A 24,709-nucleotide genomic window follows, 5' to 3' on the forward strand; every position below is an offset into this window, starting at 1 on the left:
GTGTCCCAGATGTCCCAAAGCCACCCCAGGGTGTCCCAGGGATGTCCCAAAGCCACCCCAGGGATATCCCAGATGTCCCAAAGCCACCTCAAGGTGTCCCAAAGCCACCCCAGGGTGTCCCAAGGTGTCCCCAGATGTCCCAGAGCCACCCCAGAGTGTCCCAGAGTGTCCCAAAGCCACCCCAGAGTGTCCCAAGGATATCCCAGAGTGTCCCAGATTGTCCCAAAACCACCTCACAATGTCCCAAATCCACCTCCAGCGCTGTCCCACCCCCCACCCCCCCACCCCCACCCCCTCCCCCACTCTCCAGGCCCCTCCCCCCCTCCCCCCCACATTGTCCCCTCACGGTGGCCGCGTCCCCGTCCCCGCCGGCCGGAAGAGCCGCCAGGCGCCGCGGCAGATGAGGCCGAACCAGTAGAGCTGGGGGGCGGCCATGGCGGCGGCGGCGGCGTTGTAGGCGGGCGGCAGCGCGGCCGGGACGCGCAGCGGGGACAGCCCCCGGTGCCGCCCGTAGGCCCAGTACAGGTACGGGAACAGCAGCACCCGGCAGGACAGGAAGGTCAGGAGAAGAGCCAGGGCGTTCAGCTTGTGCAGGGCCGTGTGCTGCCGGCGGAACTGCGGAGGGACAGACGGACGGACAGACAGACACACGGACGGAGATAGACGTGGTTATGGGGTCTGCGGGGTGTGAGGAATCCATGGGGACCTCAAAAGTTCTGGTTGGATGGGGAGAACCAGGGGAATTTTTGGTGGCCACATCTCAGGGGGGTTTGAGGAATCAATGTGGAAGCTTCTGGAAAGAATCCTGACGTCGTTATGGGGTCTCCATGGATGGAAAGACAAGAGGGGACCTCAAAAGTTCTTCTGGGGTGAGGGGAACCAGGGGAATTCTTGGTGGCCACATCTCAGGGGGGTTTGAGGAACCGATGTGGAACCTTCTGGAAGGGATCCCGAGGTGGTTCTGGGGTCTCCATGGGTTGGAGGATGAGGGGGGACCTCAAAAGTTCCAGTGGGATGAAGGGAACCAGGGGAATTTTTGGTGGCCACATCTCAGGGGGGTTTGAGGAATCAATATGGAAGCTTCTAGAAGGAATCCAGACGTCGTTATGGGGTCTCCATGGATGGAAAAACAAGGGGGGACCTCAAAAGTTCCGGTGGGATGAGGGGAAAGGGAGGAATCTTTGGTGGCCACATCTCAGGGGGGTTTGAGGAACCACTGTGGAACCTTCTGGAAAGAATCCTGACGTCGTTATGGGGTCTCCATGGATGGAAAGACCAGGGGGGACCTCAAAAGTTCTGGTGGGATGGGGAGAACTAGGAAAATTTTTGGTGGCCACATCTCAGGGGGGTTTGAGGAACCACAGTGGAACCTTCTGGAAAGAATCCTGATGTGGTTATGGGGTCTCCAGGGCTTGGAGAACAAGAGAAGACCTCAAAAGTTCCAGTGGGATGAAGGGAACCAGGGGAATTTTTGGTGGCCACATCTCAGGGGGGTTTGAGGAACCACTGTGGAACCTTCTGGAAAGAATCCTGACGTGGTTATGAGGTCTGCGAGGCTTGGAGGGCAAGGGGGGACCTCAAAAGTTCCAGTGGGATGAGGGGAACCAGGGGAATTTTTGGTGGCCACATCTCAGGGGGGTTTGAGGAATCAATATAGAAGGTTCTAGAAGGGATCCTGACGTCGTTATGGGGTCTCCAGGGGTTGATTGATAAGGGGGGACCTCAAAAATTCCAGTGGGATGAGGGGAAGGGGAAGAATTTTTGGTGGCCACATCTCAATGGGGTTTTAGGAATCAATGTGGAAGCTTCTAGAAAAGATCCCGAGGTCCTTATGGGGTCTCCAGGGGTTGAATGACAAGGGGGGGCATCAAAAGTTCCAGTGGGATGGGGAGAACCAGGGGAATTTTTGGTGGCCACATCTCAATGGGGTTTGAGGAACCATTGTGGAACCTTCTAGAAAGAATCCTGACGTCGTTATGGGGTCTCCAGGGGTTGAATAACCAGGGGGGACCTCAAAAGTTCCGGTGGGATGAGGGGAAGGGGAAGAATTTTTGGTGGCCACATCTCAATGGGGTTTTAGGAACCACTGTGGAAGCTTCTAGAAAAGATCCTGACGTGGTTATGGGGTCTCCAGGGCTTGGAGAACAAGAGAAGACCTCAAAAATTCTTGTGGGATGAGAGGAACCAGGAGAGTTTTTGGTGGCCACATCTCAGGGGGGTTTGAGAAACCATTGTGGAACCTTCTGGAAGGGATCCAGACGTCGTTATGGGGTCTCTGGGGTGTCACAAATCCATGGAGACCCCAAAGGTTCCGGTGGGATGAGGGGAAGGGGAGGCACAGCCCAGGAAGGTCAGGAGCAGAGCCAGGGCGTTCAGCTTGTGCAGGGCCGTGTGCTGCCGGCGGAACTGCGGGGACAGACGGACGGGGAGGGACGGACGGACGGGGATAGAGGTGGTTATGGGGTCTACAGGGGTTGATTGACAAGGGGGGACCTCAAAAATTCTGATAGAATGGGGAGAACCAGGAAAATTTTTGGTGGCCACATCTCGGGGGGGTTTGAGGAATCAATATAGAAGGTTCTAGAAGGGATCCCGAGGTCGTTATGGGGTCTCCAGGGGTTGAATGACCAGGGGGGACCTCAAAAATTCCAGAGCAGTAGGGGGAAGCAGGAAAATTTTTGGTGGCCACATCTCAGGGGGGTTTGAGGAACCATTGTGGAACCTTCTGGAAAGAATCCTGACGTCGTTATGGGGTCTCCAGGGGTGGAAAAACCAGGGGGGACCTCAAAAGTTCAGATGGGATGGGGAGAACCAGGGGAATTTTTGGTGGCCACATCTCAGGGGGGTTTGAGGAATCAATGTGGAAGCTTCTAGAAAGGATCCCGATGTCGTTATGGGGTCTCCAGGGGTTGGAGGATAAGGGGGGACCTCAAAAATTCCAGTGGGATGAGGGGAAAGGGAGGAAATTTTGGTGGCCACATCTCAGGGGGGTTTGAGGAATCAATGTGGAACCTTCTGGAAGGGATCCCGACGTCGTTATGGGGGAATTTGTGGGAATTTTGGGGGGAATTTCTGAAAAAAATTTGGGGAATTTTTTGAGGAATTTGGGAATTTAGGGAGAATTTTTGAGGATTTTGGGGGGAATTTTTGAGGATTTTTTTTGGATTTTTGGGGATTTTTGGGGAATTTTTGGAGAAATTTTTTGGGAATTTTTTTTTTAAATTTTGGGATTTTTTTGAGGAATTTGGGAATTTTGGGGGAATTTTTGAGGAATTTTTGAGGATTTTGCGGGGAATTTTGGGGGATTTTGGGGAAATTTTTGGAGGATTTTTTTTGGAATTTTGGGGGAATTTTTGGGGATTTTTGGGGAAAATTTTGGAGAATTTTTGGAGGAATTTTTGGGAATTTTGGGGAAATTTCTGGGAATTTTTGGAGGATTTTCTTTTTGATTCTTGGGGGATTTGGGGGGGATTTTTTGGAGAATTTTTGGAAAGATTTTGAGGGATTTTGGGGGGATTTTTTGGGAATTCTTAAAGAATTTTGGGAATTTGGGGGAAATTTTGGGGGGTTTTTGGGAAATATTTGGATAATTTGGGGGAAATTTTGGAAAAAAATTTGGGGAATTTTTGAAAAAATTTTTGGTAATTGTTTGAGGAATTTGGGAATTTTGGGGGAATTTTTGAGGATTTTTGGGGGAATTTTTGGGAATTTTGGGGGGAAATTTTTGGGAATTTTTTGGGGAAATTTTTTGGGAATTTTGGGGGATTTGGGGGGGAATTTTGGGGGACTTTTTTAGGATTTTTTTTTTAATTTTTCTGGGAATTTTTCTGGGAATTTTTCTGGGAATTTTGGGAAAATTTGGGGGAATTTTTGGAGGAATTTTTGAGGATTTTTTGGGGGGATTTTTTGGGAATTTTTTGGGGAATTTTGGGGGATTTTTTGGAGGAATTTTGGGGAATTTTGGGGGATTTTTTGCAGGAATTTCTGGGAATTTTTGGGGGATTTTTTGGGGATTTTTCTGGGAATTTTGGGAAATTTTTTTGGGATTTTTTGGGAATTTTTTGAGGACTTTGAGGAATTTTTTGGGAATTTTGGGGAGAATTTTTGGAAAATTTTTGGGAATTTTGGGGGGAATTTTTGGGATTTTTTTTGGGATTTTTGAGGAATTTTTGGGAATTTTGGGGGAATTTTTGAGGATTTTTTGGGGGAAGTTTTGGAGATTTTCTGGGAATTTTGGGGGAATTTGGGGGGGAATTTTTGGGAAATTTTGAAAATTTTGGAGGAATTTTTTGAGGAATTTTTGGGATTTTTGGAGAAATTTTTTGGGATTTTGGGGGAATTTTGGGAATTTTGGGGGAATTTTTGGAGATTTTTGGGGGGAATTTTTGAAAAAATTTTTGGGAATTTTTGAGGAATTTGGGAATTTTGGGGGAATTTTTGAGGAATTTTTGAGGATTTTGGGAGGGAATTTTGGGGAATTTTTTAGGGAAATTTTTTGGGAATTTTTTGAAAATTTTGGGGGGTTTTTTGAAGGAATTTTTTTTGAATTTTGGGGGATTTTTGGAGGAATTTTTGGGGATTTTTGAGGAATTTTTTTGGAATTTTTCTGGGAATTCTTGGGAATTTTGGGAAAATTTTGGGGAATTTTTGGAAAAAGTTTTGGGAATTTTTTGAGAAATTTGGGAATTTTGGGGGGAATTTTTGAGGATTTTTGGGGGGAATTTTTGGGAATTTTTGGAGGAATTTTTGGGAATTTTTGGGAAATTTTTTTGGAATTTTGGGGGATTTTGGGGGGAATTTCGGGGGGATTTTTTTAGGAATTTTTTTGGAATTTTTCTGGGAATTTTTCTGGGAATTTTGGGAAAATTTTGGGGAATTTTTGGAGGAATTTTTGAGGATTTTTTTGTGGGATTTTGTGGGAATTTTTTGGGGAATTTTTTGAGGGATTTTTTGGAGGAATTTTTTGGGAATTTTGGGGGATTTTTTTGCAGGAATTTCTGGGGATTTTTTAGGAATTTTTGGGGGATTTTTCTGGGAATTTTGGGAAAATTTTTTGGGATTTTTTGGGAATTTTTTGAGGACTTTGGGGAATTTTTGGGGAATTTTGGGGAGAATTTTTGGAAAATTTTTGGGAATTTTCTGAGGAATTTGGGAATCTTGGGGGAATTTGGGGAGGAATTTTGGGGGGAATTTTTGGGAATTTTTGGGGGATTTTTTGAGGAATTTTTGGGAATTTTGGGGGAATTTTTGAGGATTTTTGGGGGAAGTTTTGGAGAATTTCTTGAGGAATTTTTGGAGGAATTTTTGGAGGAATTTTTGGGAATTTTGGGGAAATTTTGGGGGATCTTTTTGGGGATTTTTGGGGAAATTTTTGGGGATTTTGGGGGGATTTTTGGAGGAATTTTTTTGAATTTTGGAAAAACTTTTTGGGATTTTTTTGGGAATTTTGGGGGATTTTGGCGGAGTTTTTGAAAAAAATTTTGGGAATTTTTTTTGAATTTTGGAGGATTTTTGGAGGAATTTTTGGGAAATTTTGGGGGGGTTTTCTGGGAATTTTTGGGGAATTTTTCGGGAATTTTTTTAGAATTTTTTGGGGATTTTTGAAAAAAATTTTGGGAATTTTTTTAGGAATTTGGGAATTTTGGGAGAATTTTTGAGGATTTTTTGAAAATTTGGGGGGATTTTTTGGAGGAATTTTTGGGGATTTTTGAGGAATTTTTTTGGAATTTTTCTGGGAAGTTTTGGGAATTTTGGGAAAATTTTTGGAGGAATTTTTGGAAAATTTTAGGGGGAATTTTTGGAAAAAGTTTTGGGAATTTTTGGAGGAATTTGGGAATTTTGGGGAAATTTTTGAGGATTTTTTGGGAATTTTTGGGGGATTTTTGTGGAAATTCTTTGGGATTTTTTTGGGACTTTGGGAATTTTTTTTTTTTATTTTGGGGGGAAATTTTGCAGAATTTCTTGAGGAATTTTTGGGATTTTTTTGAGGAATTTTTGGGAATTTTGGGGGAATTTTTTGGGAAAATTTTTGGGAATTTCCTGAGGAATTTTTGGGAATTTTGGGAGGAATTTTTTTGGATTTTGGGGAAATTTTGGGGGATTTTTTGGGAATTTTCTTTTTGATTCTTGGGGGGATTTTGGGGGATTTTGGGGGAATTTTTAAAGAATTTTGGGGACTTGGGGGAAATATTTTGGGATTTTGGGGGAATTTTTGGAGAATTTGGGGGAATTTTTTTGAGAAATTTTTTGGGAGAATTTTTGGAAAAATTTTTGGGATTTTTTTTGAGAAATTTGGGAATTTTGGGGGGAATTTTTGAGGATTTGGGGGGAAATTTTTGTGGAAATTTTTTGGGAATTTTGGGAATTTTGGGGATTTTTTAATGGGATTTTCCCATTTTTGGGTCATTTTTTATGGGATTTTTTTTGGGTTTTCAGCATTTTGGGACTTGGGGACACTTGGGGACACTTGGGGACACTTGGGGACATTGGGGACACTTGGGGACATTTGGGGACACTTGGGGACATTTGGGGACAGCTCTCACCAGGATGAGGACCTTGCCCAGGTGGATTTTGGGGGGGATTTTTGGGGTTTTTTCCCGTTTTTGGTCATTTTGGGGTCATTTTTGGTGGGATTTTTTTGGGGTTTTGGGGACTTGGGGACACTTGGGGACGTTGGGGACACTTGGGGACATTTGGGGACATTTGGGACAGCTCTCAGCAGGATGAGGACCTTGCCCAGGTGGATTTTGGGGTGGATTTTGGGGGATTTTGGTCATTTTTGGGTCATTTTTGGTGGGATTTTTTTGGGGTTTTCGGGATTTGGGGACATTGGGGACACTTGGGGACATTTGGGGACATTGGGGACATTTGGGGACATTGGGGACATTTGGGGACATCTCTCAGCAGGATGAGGACCTTGCCCAGGTGGATTTGGGGTTGGATTTTGGGGGATTTTTTCCATTTTTGGTCATTTTTGGGTCATTTTTGGTGGGATTTTTTTGGGGTTTTCGGGATTTGGGGACACTTGGGGACACTCGGGGACATTTGGGGACATTTGGGGACACTTGGGGACATTGGGGACAGCTCTCAGCAGGATGAGGACCTTGCCCAGGTGGATTTTGGGGTGGATTTTTGGGGGATTTTGGTCATTTTTGGGTCATTTTTGGTGGGATTTTTTTGGGGTTTTCGGGATTTGGGGACATTGGGGACACTTGGGGACACTTGGGGACACTTGGGGACATTTGGGGACATCTCTCACCAGGATGAGGACCTTGCCCAGGCACACGAAGGGGGTGCTCAGCTCGGCCATCAGGAGGCAGCCCAGGAAGAAATCGCCCTTGCCCTGGCGCCACAGCTGGGGACAGCGGCCACGCCCTGTCCCCAAAACTGTCCCCAACTGTCCCCAACCCCCCCCTCGAGTGTCACCAACCCCCCCAGGGTGCCCCCAAGGTCCCCAAGGTGTCCCCAAACACCCAGGGTGTCCCCAAACCCCCAGAGTGTCCCCAACCCCCCCCCGAATGTCCCCAAGGTCCCCGAGTGTCCCCAACCCCCCCAGGGTGTCCCCAAACTGCCCCCAGGGTCCCCAAAGTGTCCCCGACCCCCCCCCAAAGTGTCCCCAGGGTGTCCCCAACCCCCCCAAAAATGTCCCCAACCCCCCCAAATGTCCCCAAGGTGTCCCCAACCCCCCCAGAGTGTCCCCAAGACCCCCAAATGACACCCAGGGTGTCCCCAAGGTGTCACCAACCCCTCCCCAGGTGTCCCCAAGATGTCCCCAAACCCCCCCAAGGTGTCCCCAACCCCCCCAAGCGTCCCCAAGGTGTCCCCAAAGTGTCCCCAACCCTCCCCGAGTGTCCCCAACCCTCCCCAAGGTGTCCCCAAGGTGTCCCCAGGGTGTCCCCAACCCCTCCAGGGTCCCCAAAGTGTCCCCAACCCCCCAGGGTGTCCCTCGAGTGTCCCCAAGCCCTCTGAGTGTCCCCAGGGTGTCCCCAAAGTGTCCCTAGGGTGTCCCCACGTGTCCCCAACCCCCCCCCGAGTGTCCCCAACCCTCCCAAAGTGTCCCCAAGGTGTCCCCAAGGTCCCCCCGAGTGTCCCCAAGCCCCCCAAGGTGTCCCCAAGGTGTCCCCAAAGTGTCCCCAACCCCCCTCGAGTGTCCCCAAGGTGTCCCCAAGCCCCTCTGAGTGTCCCCAACCCCCCCAGGGTGTCCCCAAACTGTCCCCAAGGTCCCCAAGGTGTCCCCAACCCTCCCCAAAGTGTCCCCAGGGTGTCCCCAACCCCCCAAAAATGTCCCCAACCCCCCCAGGGTGTCCCCAATGTCCCCAGGTGTCCCCAAATGTCACCCAGGTGTCCCCAAGGTGTCCCCAAACCCCCCCAGAGTGTCCCCAAGACCCCCAAATGTCACCCAGGGTGTCCCCAAGGTGTCACCAACCCCCCCAGGGTGTCCCCAAGGTGTCCCCAAGGTGTCCCCGAAGTGTCCCCAACCCCCCCCCAAGTGTCCCCAGTGTCCCCAAGGTGTCCCCAAACCCCCCCAAGGTGTCCCCAGGGTGTTCCCAAGGTGTCCCCAACCCCCCCCAGAGTGTCCCCAGGGTGTCCCCAAAGTGTCCCCAGGGTGTCCCCAACCCCCCCCGAGTGTCCCCAGGATGTCCCCAAACCCCCCCGAGTGTCCCCAACCCCCCCCAGGGTGTCCCCAAGGTGTCCCCAACCCCCCCCAGGGTGTCCCCAAGGTGTCCCCAAACCCTCTCCAGGTGTCCCCAAGGTGTCCCCAAAGTGTCCCCAAGCTCCTCTGAGTGTCCCCAACCCCCCCAGAGTGTCCCCAAAGTGTCCCCAAGGTGTCCCCAACCCCCCCAGAGTGTCCCCAAAGTGTCCCCAGGTGAACCCCCCCCCCCGAGTGTCCCCAAGGCCTCCCGAGTGTCCCCAGGATGTCCCCAAGCCCCCCAGAGGGTCCCCAAAGTGTCCCCAAACCCCTCTGAGTGTCCCCAACCCCCCCCAGAGTGTCCCCAAGGTGTCCCCAAATCCTCTCCAGGTGTCCCCAAGGTGTCCCCGAAGTGTCCCCAAACCCCCCAGAGTGTCCCCGAAGTGTCCCCAACCCCCCCAAGGTGTCCCCAAAGTGTCCCCAAGTCCCTCTGAGTGTCTCCAAAATGTCCCCAACCCCCCCAAGTGTCCCCAAGGTGTCCCCAGGTGTACCCACCCCCCCCCGAGTGTCCCCAAGGCCCCCCGAGTGTCCCCAAGGTGTCCCCAAACCCTCTCCAGGTGTCCCCAAGGTGTCCCCAGGTGTCCCCCCCGAGTGTCCCCAGGATGTCCCCAACCCCCCCAGGGTGTCCCCAAAGTGTCCCCAAACCCCTCTGAGTGTCCCCAACCCCCCCCAAGTGTCCCCAAGGTGTCCCCAAGTGTCCCCAGACCCCCCCAAAGTCTCCGCAGGTGTGCCCAGGTGCGCCCCAGGTGTGCCCAGGTCTATCCCAGCTGTCCCCAGGTGTGCCCAGGTGTGTTCCCACCCCTCTCAGGTGCCCCCAGCTGTGCCCAGCTGTGCCCAGGTGCCCCCAGGTGTGCCCAGGTGTGCCCCAGGTGTGCCCAGGTCTATCCCAGGTGTGCCCAGGTATCTCTCAGGTGCCCCAGGTGTGCCCAGGTGTATCCCAGGTGCCCCCAGGTGTATCCCAGCTGTGCCCAGGTGAATCCCAGGTGTGCCCAGGTGTGCCCAGGTGTGCCCAGGCGCACCCCCCGGTGTGCCCAGGTGCTCCCAGGTGTATTCCAGGTGCCCCCAGGTGTGCCGAGGTGTATCCCAGGTGCATCCCAGATGCCCCAGGTGTGCCCAGGTATGCCCAGGTGTGTTCCCACCCCTCTCAGGTGTGCCCAGGTATCTCCCAGGTGTATCCCAGGTGTGCCCAGGTGTGCCCAGGTCTATCCCAGGTGCCCCAAGGTGTATCCCAGGTGCCCCCAGGTGTGCCCAGGTGTGCCCAGGTGTATCCCAGGTGCCCCCAGGTGTGCCCAGGTGTGCCCAGGTGCGCCCAGGTGTGCCCAGGTGACTCACGGTGGCCACGGGGAAGCAGACCAGCACCATGGCCAGGTGGTGCAGCACCATCAGCCCCGCCCCTGCTGTGCCCAGGTGTGCCCAGGTGTGCCCAGGTCTATCCCAGGTGTGCCCAGGTGTGCCCAGGTGTATCCCAGGTGTATCCCAGGTGTGCCCAGGTGTGTCCCAATGGATCCCAGGTGTGCCCAGGTGTATCCCAGGTGTATCCCAGGTGTGCCCAGGTGTGTTCCCACCCCTCTCAGGTCTATCCCAGGTGCCCCCAGGTGTGCCCAGGTGTGTTCCCACCCCTCTCAGGTCTATCCCAGGTGTGCCCAGGTGTATCCCAGCTGCCCCCAGGTGTGCCCAGGTGTGCCCAGGTGACTCACGGTGGCCACGGGGAAGCAGACCAGCACCATGGCCAGGTGGTGCAGCACCATCAGCAGCTCCTGGCGCAGGAAGGCGGCGGCGGCGGCGCGGGCGGGCGCGGCGCCGGGGGCGTGGCCCTTCACCTGGGCGCGCTGCAGGTGGCACAGGTACATGGCGTACACGTCGTACACGAAGTAGGGCACGGCGAAGGGCGGGTACGCCCAGGCCAGCCAGTGCCTGCACAGGTGAGACAGGTGGGCACAGGTGGGCACAGGTGTGACCCAGGCGTGCCCCAGGTGTGCCCAGGTGTGCACAACGTGTGCCCAGGTATGCCCTGAAGGGTGGGTACGCCCAGGCCAGCCAGTGCCTGCACAGGTGAGATGGGCACAGGTGGGCACAGGTGGGCACAGGTAACCCCAGGTGTGCCCCAGATGTGCCCGGGTATCTCCCAGGTGTGCCCCAGGTGTGTCTCAGGTGTGCCCCAGGTGTGCCCCAAGTACTCCCAGGTGTGCCCAGGTGTATCTCAGATGTGCCCAGGTGTATCCAGGTATGTCCCAGGTGTGCCCAGGTGTGCCCAGGTATGTCCCAGGTGTGCCCAGGTGTGCCCAGGTGTGCCCAGGTACCTCCCAGGTGTGCCCCAGGTGTGCCCAGGTGTATCTCAGATGTGCCCAGGTGTGTCCAGGTATGTCCCAGGTGTGCCCAGGTGTGCCCAGGTGTGCCAAGGTACCTCCCAGGTGTGCCCCAGGTGTGCCCAGGTGTATCTCAGATGTGCCAGGTGTGCCCAGGTGTGCCCAGGTGTGCCCAGGTGTGCCCAGGTGTGCCCCAGGTGTGCCCTGAAGGGCGGGTACGCCCAGGCCAGCCAGTGCCTGCACAGGTGAGACAGGTGGGCACAGGTGAGACAGGTGGGCACAGGTAAGATGGGCACAAGTGTGCCCCAGGTGTGCTCCCAGGTGTGACCCAGTGTGCTCAGGTATCTCCCAGGTGTGCCCAGGTGTGCCCAGGTATCTCCCAGGTGTGCCCCAGGTGTGCCCCAAGTACTCCCAGGTAACCCCAGGTGTATCCCAGGTGTGCCCAGGTGTGCCCAAGTATCTCCCAGGTGTGCCCCAGGTGTGACCAGGTGTATCTCAGGTGTGCCCAGGTGTGCCCCAGGTGTGCCCCAGGTGTGCCCAGGTGTGCCCCAGGTGTGCCCAAGTGTGCCCAGGTGTGCCCTGAAGGGTGGGTACGCCCAGGCCAGCCAATGCCTGCACAGGTGAGACAGGTGGGCACAGGTAAGATGGGAACAGCTGGGCACAGGTATCTCCCAGGTGTGCCCAGGTGTATCTCAGATGAACCCCAGGTGTGCCCCAAGTACTCCCAGGTGTGCCCAGGTATCTCCCAGGTGTCCCCAGCTGTCCCCAGGTGTGCCCCAGGTGTGCCCAGGTGTGCCCCAGGTGTGCCCAGGTGTGCCCTGAAGGGTGGGTACGCCCAGGCCAGCCAGTGCCTGCACAGGTGAGACAGGTGGGCACAGGTAAGATGGGCACAGGTGGGCACAGGTGGGCACAGGTAAGATGGGCACAGGTGGGCACAGGTGGGCACAGGTGGGCACAGGTGTGTCCCAGGAGTGCCCCAGGTGTGCCCAGGTGTATCTCAGATGCGCCCCAGGTGTGCCCAGGTGTGCCCCAAGTACTCCCAGGTAACCCCAGGTGTATCCCAGGTGTGCCCAGGTGTGCCCCAAGTACTTCCAGGTGTGCCCAGGTGTGTCCCCCCAGGTGTGTCCCCAGGTGTGCCCAGGTGTGTCCCAGCTGTCCCAGGTGTCCCCAGGTGTCCCCAGGTGTGCCCAGGTGTGCCCAGGTGTGTCCCCCCAGGTGTGTCCCCAGGTGTGCCCAGGTGTGTCCCAGCTGTCCCAGGTGTCCCCAGGTGTCCCCAGGTGTGCCCAGGTGTGTCCCAGGTGTGTCCAGGTGTGTCCCCAGGTGTTCCCAGGTAACCCCAGGTGTGTGCCCAGGTGTCCCCAGGTGTCACCCCAGGTGTGTCCCTCACTGGTCATCGATGACGTTGCGCTGGCAGGAGCTGGAGATGATGTACCCGGCTGTGGAGGCCATGACGGCCTGGACAGAGGAGACCAACCTGGAGGGACAGGTGAGAGACAGGTGAGAGACAGGTGAGAGACAGGTGAGAGACAGGTGAGAGACAGGGGAGAGACAGGTGAGAGACAGGTGAGAGACAGGTGAGAGACAGGTGAGAGACAGGTGAGAGACAGGTGAGAGACAGGTGAGAGACAGGTGAGACAGGTGAGACAGGTGAGGGACAGGTGAGAGACAGGTGAGACAGGTGAGAGACAGGTGAGAGACAGGTGAGAGACAGGTGAGACAGGTGAGACAGGGGAGAGACAGGTGACACAGGGTGACACAGGGACACAGGGACACAGGGTGACACAGGGTGACACAGGGTGACACAGGTGACACAGGGTGACACAGGGTGACACAGGTGACACAGGGTGACACAGGGTGACACAGGTGACACAGGGTGACACAGGGACACAGGGACACAGGGACACAGGGTGACACAGGTGACACAGGTGACACAGGTGACACAGGGACACAGGGTGACACAGGTGACACAGGGTGACACAGGGTGACACAGGTGACACAGGGGGACACAGGGTGACACAGGGTGACACAGGGTGACACAGGGTGACACAGGGACACAGGGACACAGGGACACAGGGTGACACAGGTGACACAGGTGACACAGGTGACACAGGGGGACACAGGGTGACACAGGGTGACACAGGGTGACACAGGTGACACAGGGGGACACAGGGTGACACAGGGTGACACAGGTGACACAGGGTGACACAGGGACACAGGGACACAGGGACACAGGGTGACACAGGTGACACAGGTGACACAGGTGACACAGGGACACAGGGGTGACACAGGTGACACAGGGTGACACAGGGTGACACAGGGGGACACAGGTGACACAGGGACACAGGGACACAGGGTGACACAGGGTGACACAGGGTGACACAGGTGACACAGGTGACACAGGGACACAGGGACACAGGGTGACACAGGGACACAGGGTGACACAGGGACACAGGTGACACAGGTGACACAGGGTGACACAGGGTGACACAGGGACACAGGGACACAGGGTGACACGGGTGACACAGGGACACAGGGTGACACAGGGTGACACAGGGTGACACAGGGTGACACAGGGGTGACACAGGGTGACACAGGGTGACACAGGGTGACACAGGGGTGACACAGGGTGACACAGGGTGACACAGGGGTGACACAGGTGACACAGGGTGACACAGGGACACAGGTGACACAGGTGACACAGGGTGACACAGGGACACAGGTGACACAGGGACACAGGGTGACACAGGGTGACACAGGGTGACACAGGTGACACAGGGTGACACAGGGACACAGGTGACACAGGGTGACACAGGGTGACACAGGGACACAGGGTGACACAGGGACACAGGTGACACAGGGTGACACAGGGTGACACAGGGTGACACAGGGACACAGGGTGACACAGGGTGACACAGGGTGACACAGGGACACAGGGTGACACAGGGACACAGGGTGACACAGGTGACACAGGTGACACAGGTGACACAGGGTGACACAGGGACACAGGGACACAGGGTGACACAGGGACACAGGGTGACACAGGGTGACACAGGGACACAGGGACACAGGGACACAGGGTGACACAGGGTGACACAGGGTGACACAAGGTGACACAGGGTGACACAGGGTGACACAGGGACACAGGGTGACACAGGGTGACATAGGGTGACACAGGGTGACACAGGGTGACACAGGGGGACACAGGGACACAGGGTGACACAGGGTGACACAGGGACACAGGGACACAGGGTGACACAGGGTGACACAGGGACACAGGGACACAGGGTGACACAGGGTGACACAGGGTGACACAGGGTGACACAGGGACACAGGGTGACACAGGGTGACACAGGGTGACACAGGTGACACAGGGTGACACAGGGACACAGGGACACAGGTGACACAGGGTGACACAGGGTGACACAGGGTGACACAGGTGACACAGGGGGACACAGGGTGACACAGGGTGACACAGGGTGACACAGGGACACAGGGACACAGGGACACAGGGACACAGGGACACAGGTGACACAGGGACACAGGTGACACAGGGTGACACAGGGTGACACAGGGTGACACAGGGACACAGGGTGACACAGGGTGACACAGGGACACAGGGACACAGGGTGACACAGGGACACAGGGTGACACAGGGTGACACAGGGTGACACAGGGTGACACAGGGACACAGGGTGACACAGGGTGACACAGGGTGACACAGGGACACAGGGACACAGGGTGACACAGGGTGACACAGGGTGACACAGGGTGACACAGGGTGACACAGGGACACAGGGACACAGGGTGACACAGGGTGACACAGGGTGACACAGGGTGACACAGGGACACAGGGACACAGGGTGACACAGGGACACAGGGTGACACAGGGTGACACAGGGTGACACAGGGTGACACAGAGACACAGGGTGACACAGGGTGACACAGGGTGACACAGGGACACAGGGTGACACAGGGTGACACAGGGACACAGGGTGACACAGGGTGACACAGGGACACAGGTGACACAGGTGACACAGGGACACAGGGACACAGGGTGACACAGGGACACAGGGACACAGGGTGACACAGGTGACACAGGGACACAGGGTGACACAGGGTGACACAGGTGACACAGGGTGACACAGGGTGACACAGGGACACAGGTGACACAGGTGACACAGGGACACAGGGACACAGGGTGACACAGGGACACAGGGACACAGGGTGACACAGGTGACACAGGGACACAGGGTGACACAGGGTGACACAGGTGACACAGGGTGACACAGGGTGACACAGGGACACAGGTGACACAGGTGACACAGGGACACAGGGACACAGGGTGACACAGGGTGACACAGGTGACACAGGGTGACACAGGGACACAGGGACACAGGGTGACACAGGGTGACACAGGGTGACACAGGGTGACACAGGGACACAGGGTGACACAGGGTGACACAGGGTGACACAGGGTGACACAGGGACACAGGGTGACACAGGGTGACACAGGGTGACACAGGGACACAGGGACACAGGGTGACACAGGGTGACACAGGTGACACAGGGACACAGGGTGACACAGGGTGACACAGGTGACACAGGGTGACACAGGGTGACACAGGGACACAGGTGACACAGGTGACACAGGGACACAGGGACACAGGGTGACACAGGGACACAGGGTGACACAGGGTGACACAGGGACACAGGGTGACACAGGGTGACACAGGTGACACAGGGACACAGGGTGACACAGGGTGACACAGGTGACACAGGGTGACACAGGGTGACACAGGGTGACACAGGGACACAGGTGACACAGGTGACACAGGGACACAGGGACACAGGGTGACACAGGGACACAGGGTGACACAGGGTGACACAGGGACACAGGGTGACACAGGGACACAGGGACACAGGGACACAGGGTGACACAGGGTGACACAGGGTGACACAGGGACACAGGGTGACACAGGGACACAGGGGGACACAGGGTGACACAGGGTGACACAGGGTGACACAGGGTGACACAGGGACACAGGTGACACAGGTGACACAGGGACACAGGGTGACACAGGTGACACAGGGACACAGGGTGACACAGGGACACAGGGTGACACAGGGTGACACAGGGACACAGGGTGACACAGGGTGACACAGGTGACACAGGGTGACACAGGGACACAGGGTGACACAGGGTGACACAGGTGACACAGGGTGACACAGGGTGACACAGGGTGACACAGGGACACAGGGACACAGGGACACAGGTGACACAGGGACACAGGGTGACACAGGGTGACACAGGGACACAGGGACACAGGGACACAGGTGACACAGGGACACAGGGTGACACAGGGTGACACAGGGACACAGGGACACAGGGACACAGGTGACACAGGGACACAGGGTGACACAGGGTGACACAGGGACACAGGGTGACACAGGTGACACAGGGTGACACAGGTGACACAGGGTGACACAGGGTGACACAGGGACACAGGGTGACACAGGTGACACAGGGTGACACAGGTGACACAGGGTGACACAGGGTGACACAGGGTGACACAGGTGACACAGGGACACAGGGTGACACAGGGTGACACAGGTGACACAGGGTGACACAGGGTGACACAGGGTGACACAGGTGACACAGGGACACAGGGACACAGGGTGACACAGGTGACACAGGGACACAGGTGACACAGGGTGACACAGGTGACACAGGGTGACACAGGGTGACACAGGTGACACAGGGTGACACAGGGTGACACAGGGTGACCAAGGGTGACACAGGGACACAGGGTGACACAGGGACACAGGGTGACACAGGGTGACACAGGGTGACACAGGGACACAGGGTGACACAGGGACACAGGGTGACACAAGGTGACACAGGGACACAGGGTGACACAGGGTGACACAGGGACACAGGGTGACACAGGGACACAGGGTGACACAGGGTGACACAGGGTGACACAGGGACACAGGGTGACACAGGGTGACACAGGTGACACAGATGACACAGGGACACAGGGTGACACAGGTGACACAGGTGACACAGGGTGACACAGGGTGACACAGGTGACACAGATGACACAGGGACACAGGGTGACACAGGTGACACAGGGACACAGGGTGACACAGGTGACACAGGGACACAGGGTGACACAGGGTGACACAGGGTGACACAGGTGACACAGGTGACACAGGGACACAGGGTGACACAGGTGACACAGGGTGACACAGGGTGACACAGGTGACACAGGGACACAGGGACACAGGGTGACACAGGGTGACACAGGGTGACACAGGGACACAGGGACACAGGGTGACACAGGGTGACACAGGGTGACACAGGGACACAGGGTGACACAGGGACACAGGGACACAGGGTGACACAGGGACACAGGGTGACACAGGGACACAGGGTGACACAGGGTGACACAGGGTGACACAGGGACACAGGGTGACACAGGGACACAGGGACACAGGGTGACACAGGGACACAGGGTGACACAGGGTGACACAGGGTGACACAGGGACACAGGGTGACAAAGGGACACAGGGTGACAGGGACACAGGGTGACACAGGGTGACACAGGGACACAGGGTGACACAGGGTGACACAGGGACACAGGGTGACACAGGGACACAGGGTGACACAGGGTGACACAGGGTGACACAGGGACACAGGGTGACACAGGGTGACACAGGTGACACAGATGACACAGGGACACAGGGTGACACAGGTGACACAGGTGACACAGGGTGACACAGGGTGACACAGGTGACACAGATGACACAGGGACACAGGGTGACACAGGTGACACAGGGACACAGGGTGACACAGGTGACACAGGGACACAGGGTGACACAGGTGACACAGGGTGACACAGGGTGACACAGGGTGACACAGGTGACACAGGGACACAGGGTGACACAGGGTGACACAGGTGACACAGGGTGACACAGGGTGACACAGGGTGACACAGGTGACACAGGGACACAGGGTGACACAGGGTGACACAGGGTGACACAGGGTGACACAGGTGACACAGGTGACACAGGGTGACACAGGGTGACACAGGGTGACACAGGGACACAGGGTGACACAGGGTGACACAGGGTGACACAGGGACACAGGGACACAGGGTGACACAGGGTGACACAGGGACACAGGGTGACACAGGGACACAGGGACACAGGGACACAGGGTGACACAGGGTGACACACGGGTGACACAGGGACACAGGGACACAGGGTGACACAGGGTGACACAGGGACACAGGGTGACACAGGGACACAGGGACACAGGGACACAGGGTGACACAGGGTGACACAGGGACACAGGGTGACACAGGGACACAGGGACACAGGGACACAGGGTGACACAGGGTGACACAGGGTGACACAGGGTGACACAGGGACACAGGGTGACACGGTGACACAGGGGGACACAGGGTGACACAGGGTGACACAGGGTGACACAGGGACACAGGGTGACACAGGGACACAGGGTGACACAGGTGACACAGGGTGACACAGGGTGACACAGGGACACAGGGTGACACAGGGACACAGGGTGACACAGGGTGACACAGGGACACAGGGTGACACAGGGTGACACAGGGTGACACAGGGACACAGGGACACAGGGTGACACAGGTGACACAGGGTGACACAGGGTGACACAGGGTGACACAGGGACACAGGGACACAGGGTGACACAGGGTGACACAGGGTGACACAGGGACACAGGGACACAGGGTGACACAGGTGACACAGGGTGACACAGGGTGACACAGGTGACACAGGGTGACACAGGGTGACACAGGGTGACACAGGGACACAGGGTGACACAGGGTGACACAGGGTGACACAGGGACACAGGGACACAGGGTGACACAGGTGACACAGGGTGACACAGGGTGACACAGGTGACACAGGGTGACACAGGGTGACACAGGGTGACACAGGGACACAGGGTGACACAGGGTGACACAGGGTGACACAGGGTGACACAGGGTGACACAGGTGACACAGGGTGACACAGGGACACAGGGACACAGGGACACAGGGTGACACAGGGTGACACAGGGTGACACAGGGTGACACAGGTGACACAGGGTGACACAGGGTGACACAGGGACACAGGTGACACAGGGTGACACAGGGACACAGGGTGACACAGGGTGACACAGGGTGACACAGGGTGACACAGGGACACAGGGACACAGGGACACAGGGTGACACAGGGTGACACAGGGTGACACAGGGTGACACAGGGACACAGGGACACAGGTGACACAGGGACACAGGGACACAGGGTGACACAGGGACACAGGGTGACACAGGGACACAGGGACACAGGGTGACACAGGGACACAGGGTGACACAGGGTGACACAGGGTGACACAGGGACACAGGGTGACACAGGGTGACACAGGGTGACACAGGGACACAGGGTGACACAGGGACACAGGTGACACAGGGTGACACAGGGACACAGGGTGACACAGGGACACAGGGTGACACAGGGTGACACAGGGACACAGGGACACAGGGTGACACAGGGTGACACAGGGTGACACAGGGACACAGGGTGACAAAGGGACACAGGGTGACACAGGGTGACACAGGGACACAGGGTGACACAGGGTGACACAGGGTGACACAGGTGACACAGGGACACAGGGACACAGGGTGACACAGGGTGACACAGGGTGACACAGGGTGACACAGGGACACAGGGTGACACAGGGTGACACAGGGTGACACAGGGTGACACAGGTGACACAGGGACACAGGGGGACACAGGGTGACACAGGGACACAGGGTGACACAGGGTGACACAGGGACACAGGGTGACACAGGGACACAGGGTGACACAGGGTGACACAGGGTGACACAGGTGACACAGGTGACACAGGGTGACACAGGTGACACAGGGACACAGGGACACAGGGTGACACAGGGTGACACAGGGTGACACAGGGACACAGGGTGACACAGGGTGACACAGGGGTGACACAGGGACACAGGGTGACACAGGGACACAGGGTGACACAGGTGACACAGGGTGACACAGGGACACAGGGTGACACAGGGTGACACAGGGGTGACACAGGTGACACAGGGTGACACAGGGACACAGGGTGACACAGGGGTGACACAGGGTGACACAGGGTGACACAGGTGACACAGGGTGACACAGGGACACAGGGTGACACAGGGTGACACAGGGGTGACACAGGTGACACAGGGTGACACAGGGACACAGGGTGACACAGGGTGACACAGGGGTGACACAGGTGACACAGGGTGACACAGGGACACAGGGTGACACAGGGGTGACACAGGGTGACACAGGGTGACACAGGTGACACAGGGTGACACGGGGACACAGGGTGACACAGGGGTGACACAGGGTGACACAGGGTGACACAGGGACACAGGGACACAGGGTGACACAGGGTGACACAGGGACACAGGGACACAGGGTGACACAGGGTGACACAGGGACACAGGGACACAGGGTGACACAGGGACACAGGGACACAGGGTGACACAGGGTGACAGAGGGTGACACAGGGTGACACAGGGACACAGGGGTGACAGTGGTGGCACGCCGGTGACACGCCGGTGACACGTTGGGGGCGGGGCCGGCGCTGACGTCACTAAGCCGTGTCCCCGCGCTGTCCCCGCGTCACCGGCTAATCCTGCCCTGCCCCCCCCGGATTGTCACCAACCCTCCCCGTATTGTCCCCACCCCTCCCCGGATTGTCCCCAATCCCCTCCCCGGATTGTCCCCAACCCCTCCCCCCCCCGAGTGTCACCGAGCTCGGATTGTCACCGAGCCCCTCCTGAGTGTCACCAACCCCCCCCGGCCTGGCCTTGTCACTGTCACTGTCCCTGTCCCCTCCCTGTCCCCTCCCTGTCCCCCTCCCTGTCCCTGTCCCCTCCCTGTTCCCTCCCTGTCCCTGTCCCCTCCCTGTCCCCTGTCCCTGTCCCCTCCCTGTCCCCTCTCTGGCCCGGTGCCACCCATCCCTGTCCCCTCCCCATCCCTGTCCCCTGTCCCCATCCCTGTCCCATCCCTGTCCCCATCCCTGTCCCTGTCCCATCCCTGTCCCCATCCCTGTCCCCATCCCTGACCTGGTGCCACCCACCCCTGTCCCTGCAATGTCCCCAGCCCTGTCCCTGCAGTGTCCCCCTCCTTGTCCCCTCCTTGTCCCCAGCCCTGTCCCCTCCCTGTCCCCATCCCTGGCCTGGTGCCACCCATCCCTGTTCCCACAATGTCCCCATCCCTGTCCCCTCCCTGTCCCAATCCCTGTCCCCTCCCTGTCCCAATCCCTGTCCCCATCCCTGTCCCCTCCCTGTCCCAATCCCTGTCCCCTCCCTGTCCCCTCCATCCCAATCCCTGTCCCATCCCTGTCCCCTCCCTGTCCCCTCCATCCTCAACTCTGTCCCCATCCCTGTCCCTGTCCCCTCCCTGTCCCCTCCCTGTCCCCTCTCTGTCCTCTCCCTGTCCCCATCCCTGTCCCCTCCCTGTCCCCTCTCTGTCCTCTCCCTGTCCCCATCCCTGTCCCCTCCCTGTCCCCTCCCTGTCCCCATCTCTGTCCCCCTCCCTGTCCCCATCCCTGTCCCCATCCCTGTCCCCTCCCTGTCCCTTCCCTGTCCCCTCCCTGTCCCCCTCCCTGTCCCCTCCCTGTCCCTGCAGTGTCCCCCCTCCTCTCATCCCTGTCCCTGTCACCCTCACGGTGTCACCTCCTGCCCTGTCCCCTCCCTGGCCCGGTGCCACCCATCCCTGTTCCTGCAGTGTCCCCTCCTTGTCCCCATCCCTGTCCCCTCCTTGTCCCATCCCTGTCCCCATCCCTTTCCCCTGTCCCTGTCCCCCATCCCTGTCCCCTGTCCCCTGTCCCTGTCCCCTGTCCCTGTCCCTGTCCCCATCCCTGTCCCCATCCCTGTCCCCATCTCTGTCTCCTGTCCCCATCCCTGTCCCCTGTCCCCTGTCCCTGTCCCCTGTCCCCATCCCCGTGCCCCGCCCCCCCCCGTTGTCCCCGAGGTGTCACCTGGCGGCCAGCACCGTGTCCCCATCCCTGTCCCCATCTCTGTCCCCATTCCCATCCCCATCCCCATCCCTGTCCCCATCCCTGTCCCCTGTCCCCATCTCTCCCATCCCCCCAGCTGTCCCCTGTCCCTGTCCCCTGTCCCCTGTCCCTGTCCCCATCCCTCTCCCCTGTCCCCTGTCCCCATCCCGTGCCCCGCCCCCCCCGTTGTCCCCGCGGTGTCACCTGGCGGCCAGCACCGTGTCCCCATCCCTGTCCCCATCCCTCTCCCATCCCCCCAGCTGTCCCCTGTCCCTGTCCCCATCCCTGTCCCCTGTCCCCATCCCTGTCCCCTGTCCCTGTCCCCTGTCCCCATCCCTGTCCCCTGTCCCCTGTCCCCATCCCTGTCCCCGTCCCCTGTCCCCATCCCTGTCCCCATCCCTGTCCCCTGTCCCCTGTCCCCTGTCCCCATCCCGTGCCCCGCCCCCCCCGTTGTCCCCGCGGTGTCACCTGGCGGCCAGCACCGTGTCCCCATCCCTGTCCCCATCCCTGTCCCCATCTCTCCCATCCCCCCAGCTGTCCCCTGTCCCCATCCTTGTCCCTGTCACTGTCCCCTGTCCCCATCCCTGTCCCCTGTCCCTGTCCCCATCCCGTGCCCCGCCCCCCCCGTTGTCCCCGCGGTGTCACCTGGCGGCCAGCACGGTGGCGCGGCCCCGGGGACAGCCGGCGATGGCGGCCAGCACCGTGTCCCCTGTCCCCTGTCACTGTCCCCTGTCCCCTGTCCCCATCCCTGTCCCTGTCCCCATCCCTGTCCCCATCCCTGTCCCCTGTCCCCATCCCTGTCCCCTGTCCCTGTCCCCATCTCTCCCATCCCCCCAGCTGTCCCCTGTCCCTGTCCCCTGTCCCTGTCCCCATCCCTGTCCCCTGTCCCCATCCCTGTCCCCTGTCCCTGTCCCCATCTCTCCCATCCTCCCAGCTGTCCCCTGTCCCCATCCTTGTCCCTGTCCCCATCCCTGTCCCCATCCCGTGCCCCGCCCCCCCGTTGTCCCCGCGGTGTCACCTGGCGGCCAGCACCGTGTCCCCATCCCTGTCCCCTGTCCCCATCCCTGTCCCCATCCCGTGCCCCGCCCCCCCGTTGTCCCCGCGGTGTCACCTGGCGGCCAGCACCGTGTCCCCATCCCTGTCCCCATCTCTCCCATCCCCCCAGCTGTCCCCTATCCCCATCCCTGTCCCCATCCCTGTCCCCATCTCTCCCATCCCCCCAGCTGTCCCCTGTCCCCATCCCTGTCCCCATCCCTGTCCCCGTCCCCTGTCCCCATCCCTGTCCCCTGTCCCTGTCCCCTGTCCCCGTCCCCATCCCGTGCCCCGCCCCCCCCGTTGTCCCCGCGGTGTCACCTGGCGGCCAGCACCGTGTCCCCATCCCTGTCCCCATCCCTGTCCCCATCTCTCCCATCCCCCCAGCTGTCCCCTGTCCCCATCCTTGTCCCTGTCACTGTCCCCTGTCCCCATCCCTGTCCCCATCCCTGTCCCCATCCCTGTCCCCTGTCCCCTGTCCCCATCCCTGTCCCCTGTCCCTGTCCCCATCCCGTGCCCCGCCCCCCCGTTGTCCCCGCGGTGTCACCTGGCGGCCAGCACGGTGGCGCGGCCCCGGGGACAGCCGGCGATGGCGGCCAGGCCGCGGCGGGCCAGCAGGAAGAGCCCGGGGAAGAAGAGCAGCCCCGGCAGGCAGAGCAGCGCCGGCGACACCGGCGGCGACACCGGCGGCGACACCGGCGGCGACACCGGCGGCGACACCGGCGGCGACAGCGCGGCGCCGGGCATGGCCGGGCGGGCGGGGCCTGCCGGGGGGGCGGGGCGGGCGGGGGGGGGATGGGCGGACCGGGGACGGCGAGGGGACAGCGAGGGGACAGCGAGGGGACAGCGCGGGGACAGCGCGGGGCACGGCGGGGACCGAGGGGACAGCGGGCATGGCCGGAGGGGGCGGGGCCGGGGCACGGCGGGGACAGCGCGAGGGGCGGGGCTTGGGGGGGCGGGGTGAAGGGGAGTGGGGCGGGGCCAAAGGGAGAGCGTAGGGACAGCGGGAATTGATGGAGGGGCGGGGCTTATGGGATTAGGGGCGTGGCCAAAGGGAGAGCGGAGGGACACCGGGAATTGATGGATGGGCGGGGTTAAGGGGATTAGGGGCGGGGCCAAAGGGAGAGCGTAGGGAGACCGGGAATTGATGGAGGGGCGGGGTTTAAACGGATTAGGGGCGTGGCCAAAGGGACAGGGTAGGGACACCGGGAATTGATGGAGGGGCGGGGTTAAGGGGATTAGGGGCGGGGCCAAAGGGACAGCGGAGGGACATCGGGAATTGATGGAGGGGCGGGGCTTATGGGATTAGGGGCGGGGCCAAAGGGACACCGGAGGGACACCGGGAATTGATGGAGGGGCGGAGTTTATGGGATTAGGGGCGTGGCCAAAGGGACAGGGTAGGGACACCGGGAATTGATGAGGGGGCGGGGTTTATGGGATTAGGGGCGGGGCCAAAGGGAGAGCGGAGGGACACCGGGAATTGATGGAGGGGCGGGGTTTAGGGGATTTGGGGCGGGGCCAAGGGGAGAGCGGAGGGAGACCGGGAATTGATGGAGGGGCGGGGTTTATGGGATTAGGGGCGTGGCTAA

General features: G+C 58.5%; 1 protein-coding gene across 1 annotated transcript; it reads right to left on the minus strand.

Moving 5' to 3' along the window:
* Positions 1 to 346: 346 nt before the first annotated feature.
* LOC311164704 (ceramide synthase-like) lies at positions 347 to 24,419 on the minus strand (the record flags this gene model as incomplete). The annotated part of the gene is made up of 5 exons (XM_084224267.1): positions 23,668 to 24,419; positions 12,383 to 12,469; positions 10,387 to 10,603; positions 7,259 to 7,354; positions 347 to 615 (listed from the first exon to the last, which is right to left on the minus strand). Coding segments are annotated over exons 1-5 (869 nt in total), but the record flags the coding sequence as incomplete, so codon positions are not given.
* Between the last annotated feature and the right edge of the window lie 290 nt (positions 24,420 to 24,709).

This window comes from Fringilla coelebs (assembly GCF_963513975.1).
Source record: "Fringilla coelebs genome assembly, chromosome: 35".
NCBI classification, from domain to species: Eukaryota; Metazoa; Chordata; class Aves; order Passeriformes; family Fringillidae; genus Fringilla; species Fringilla coelebs.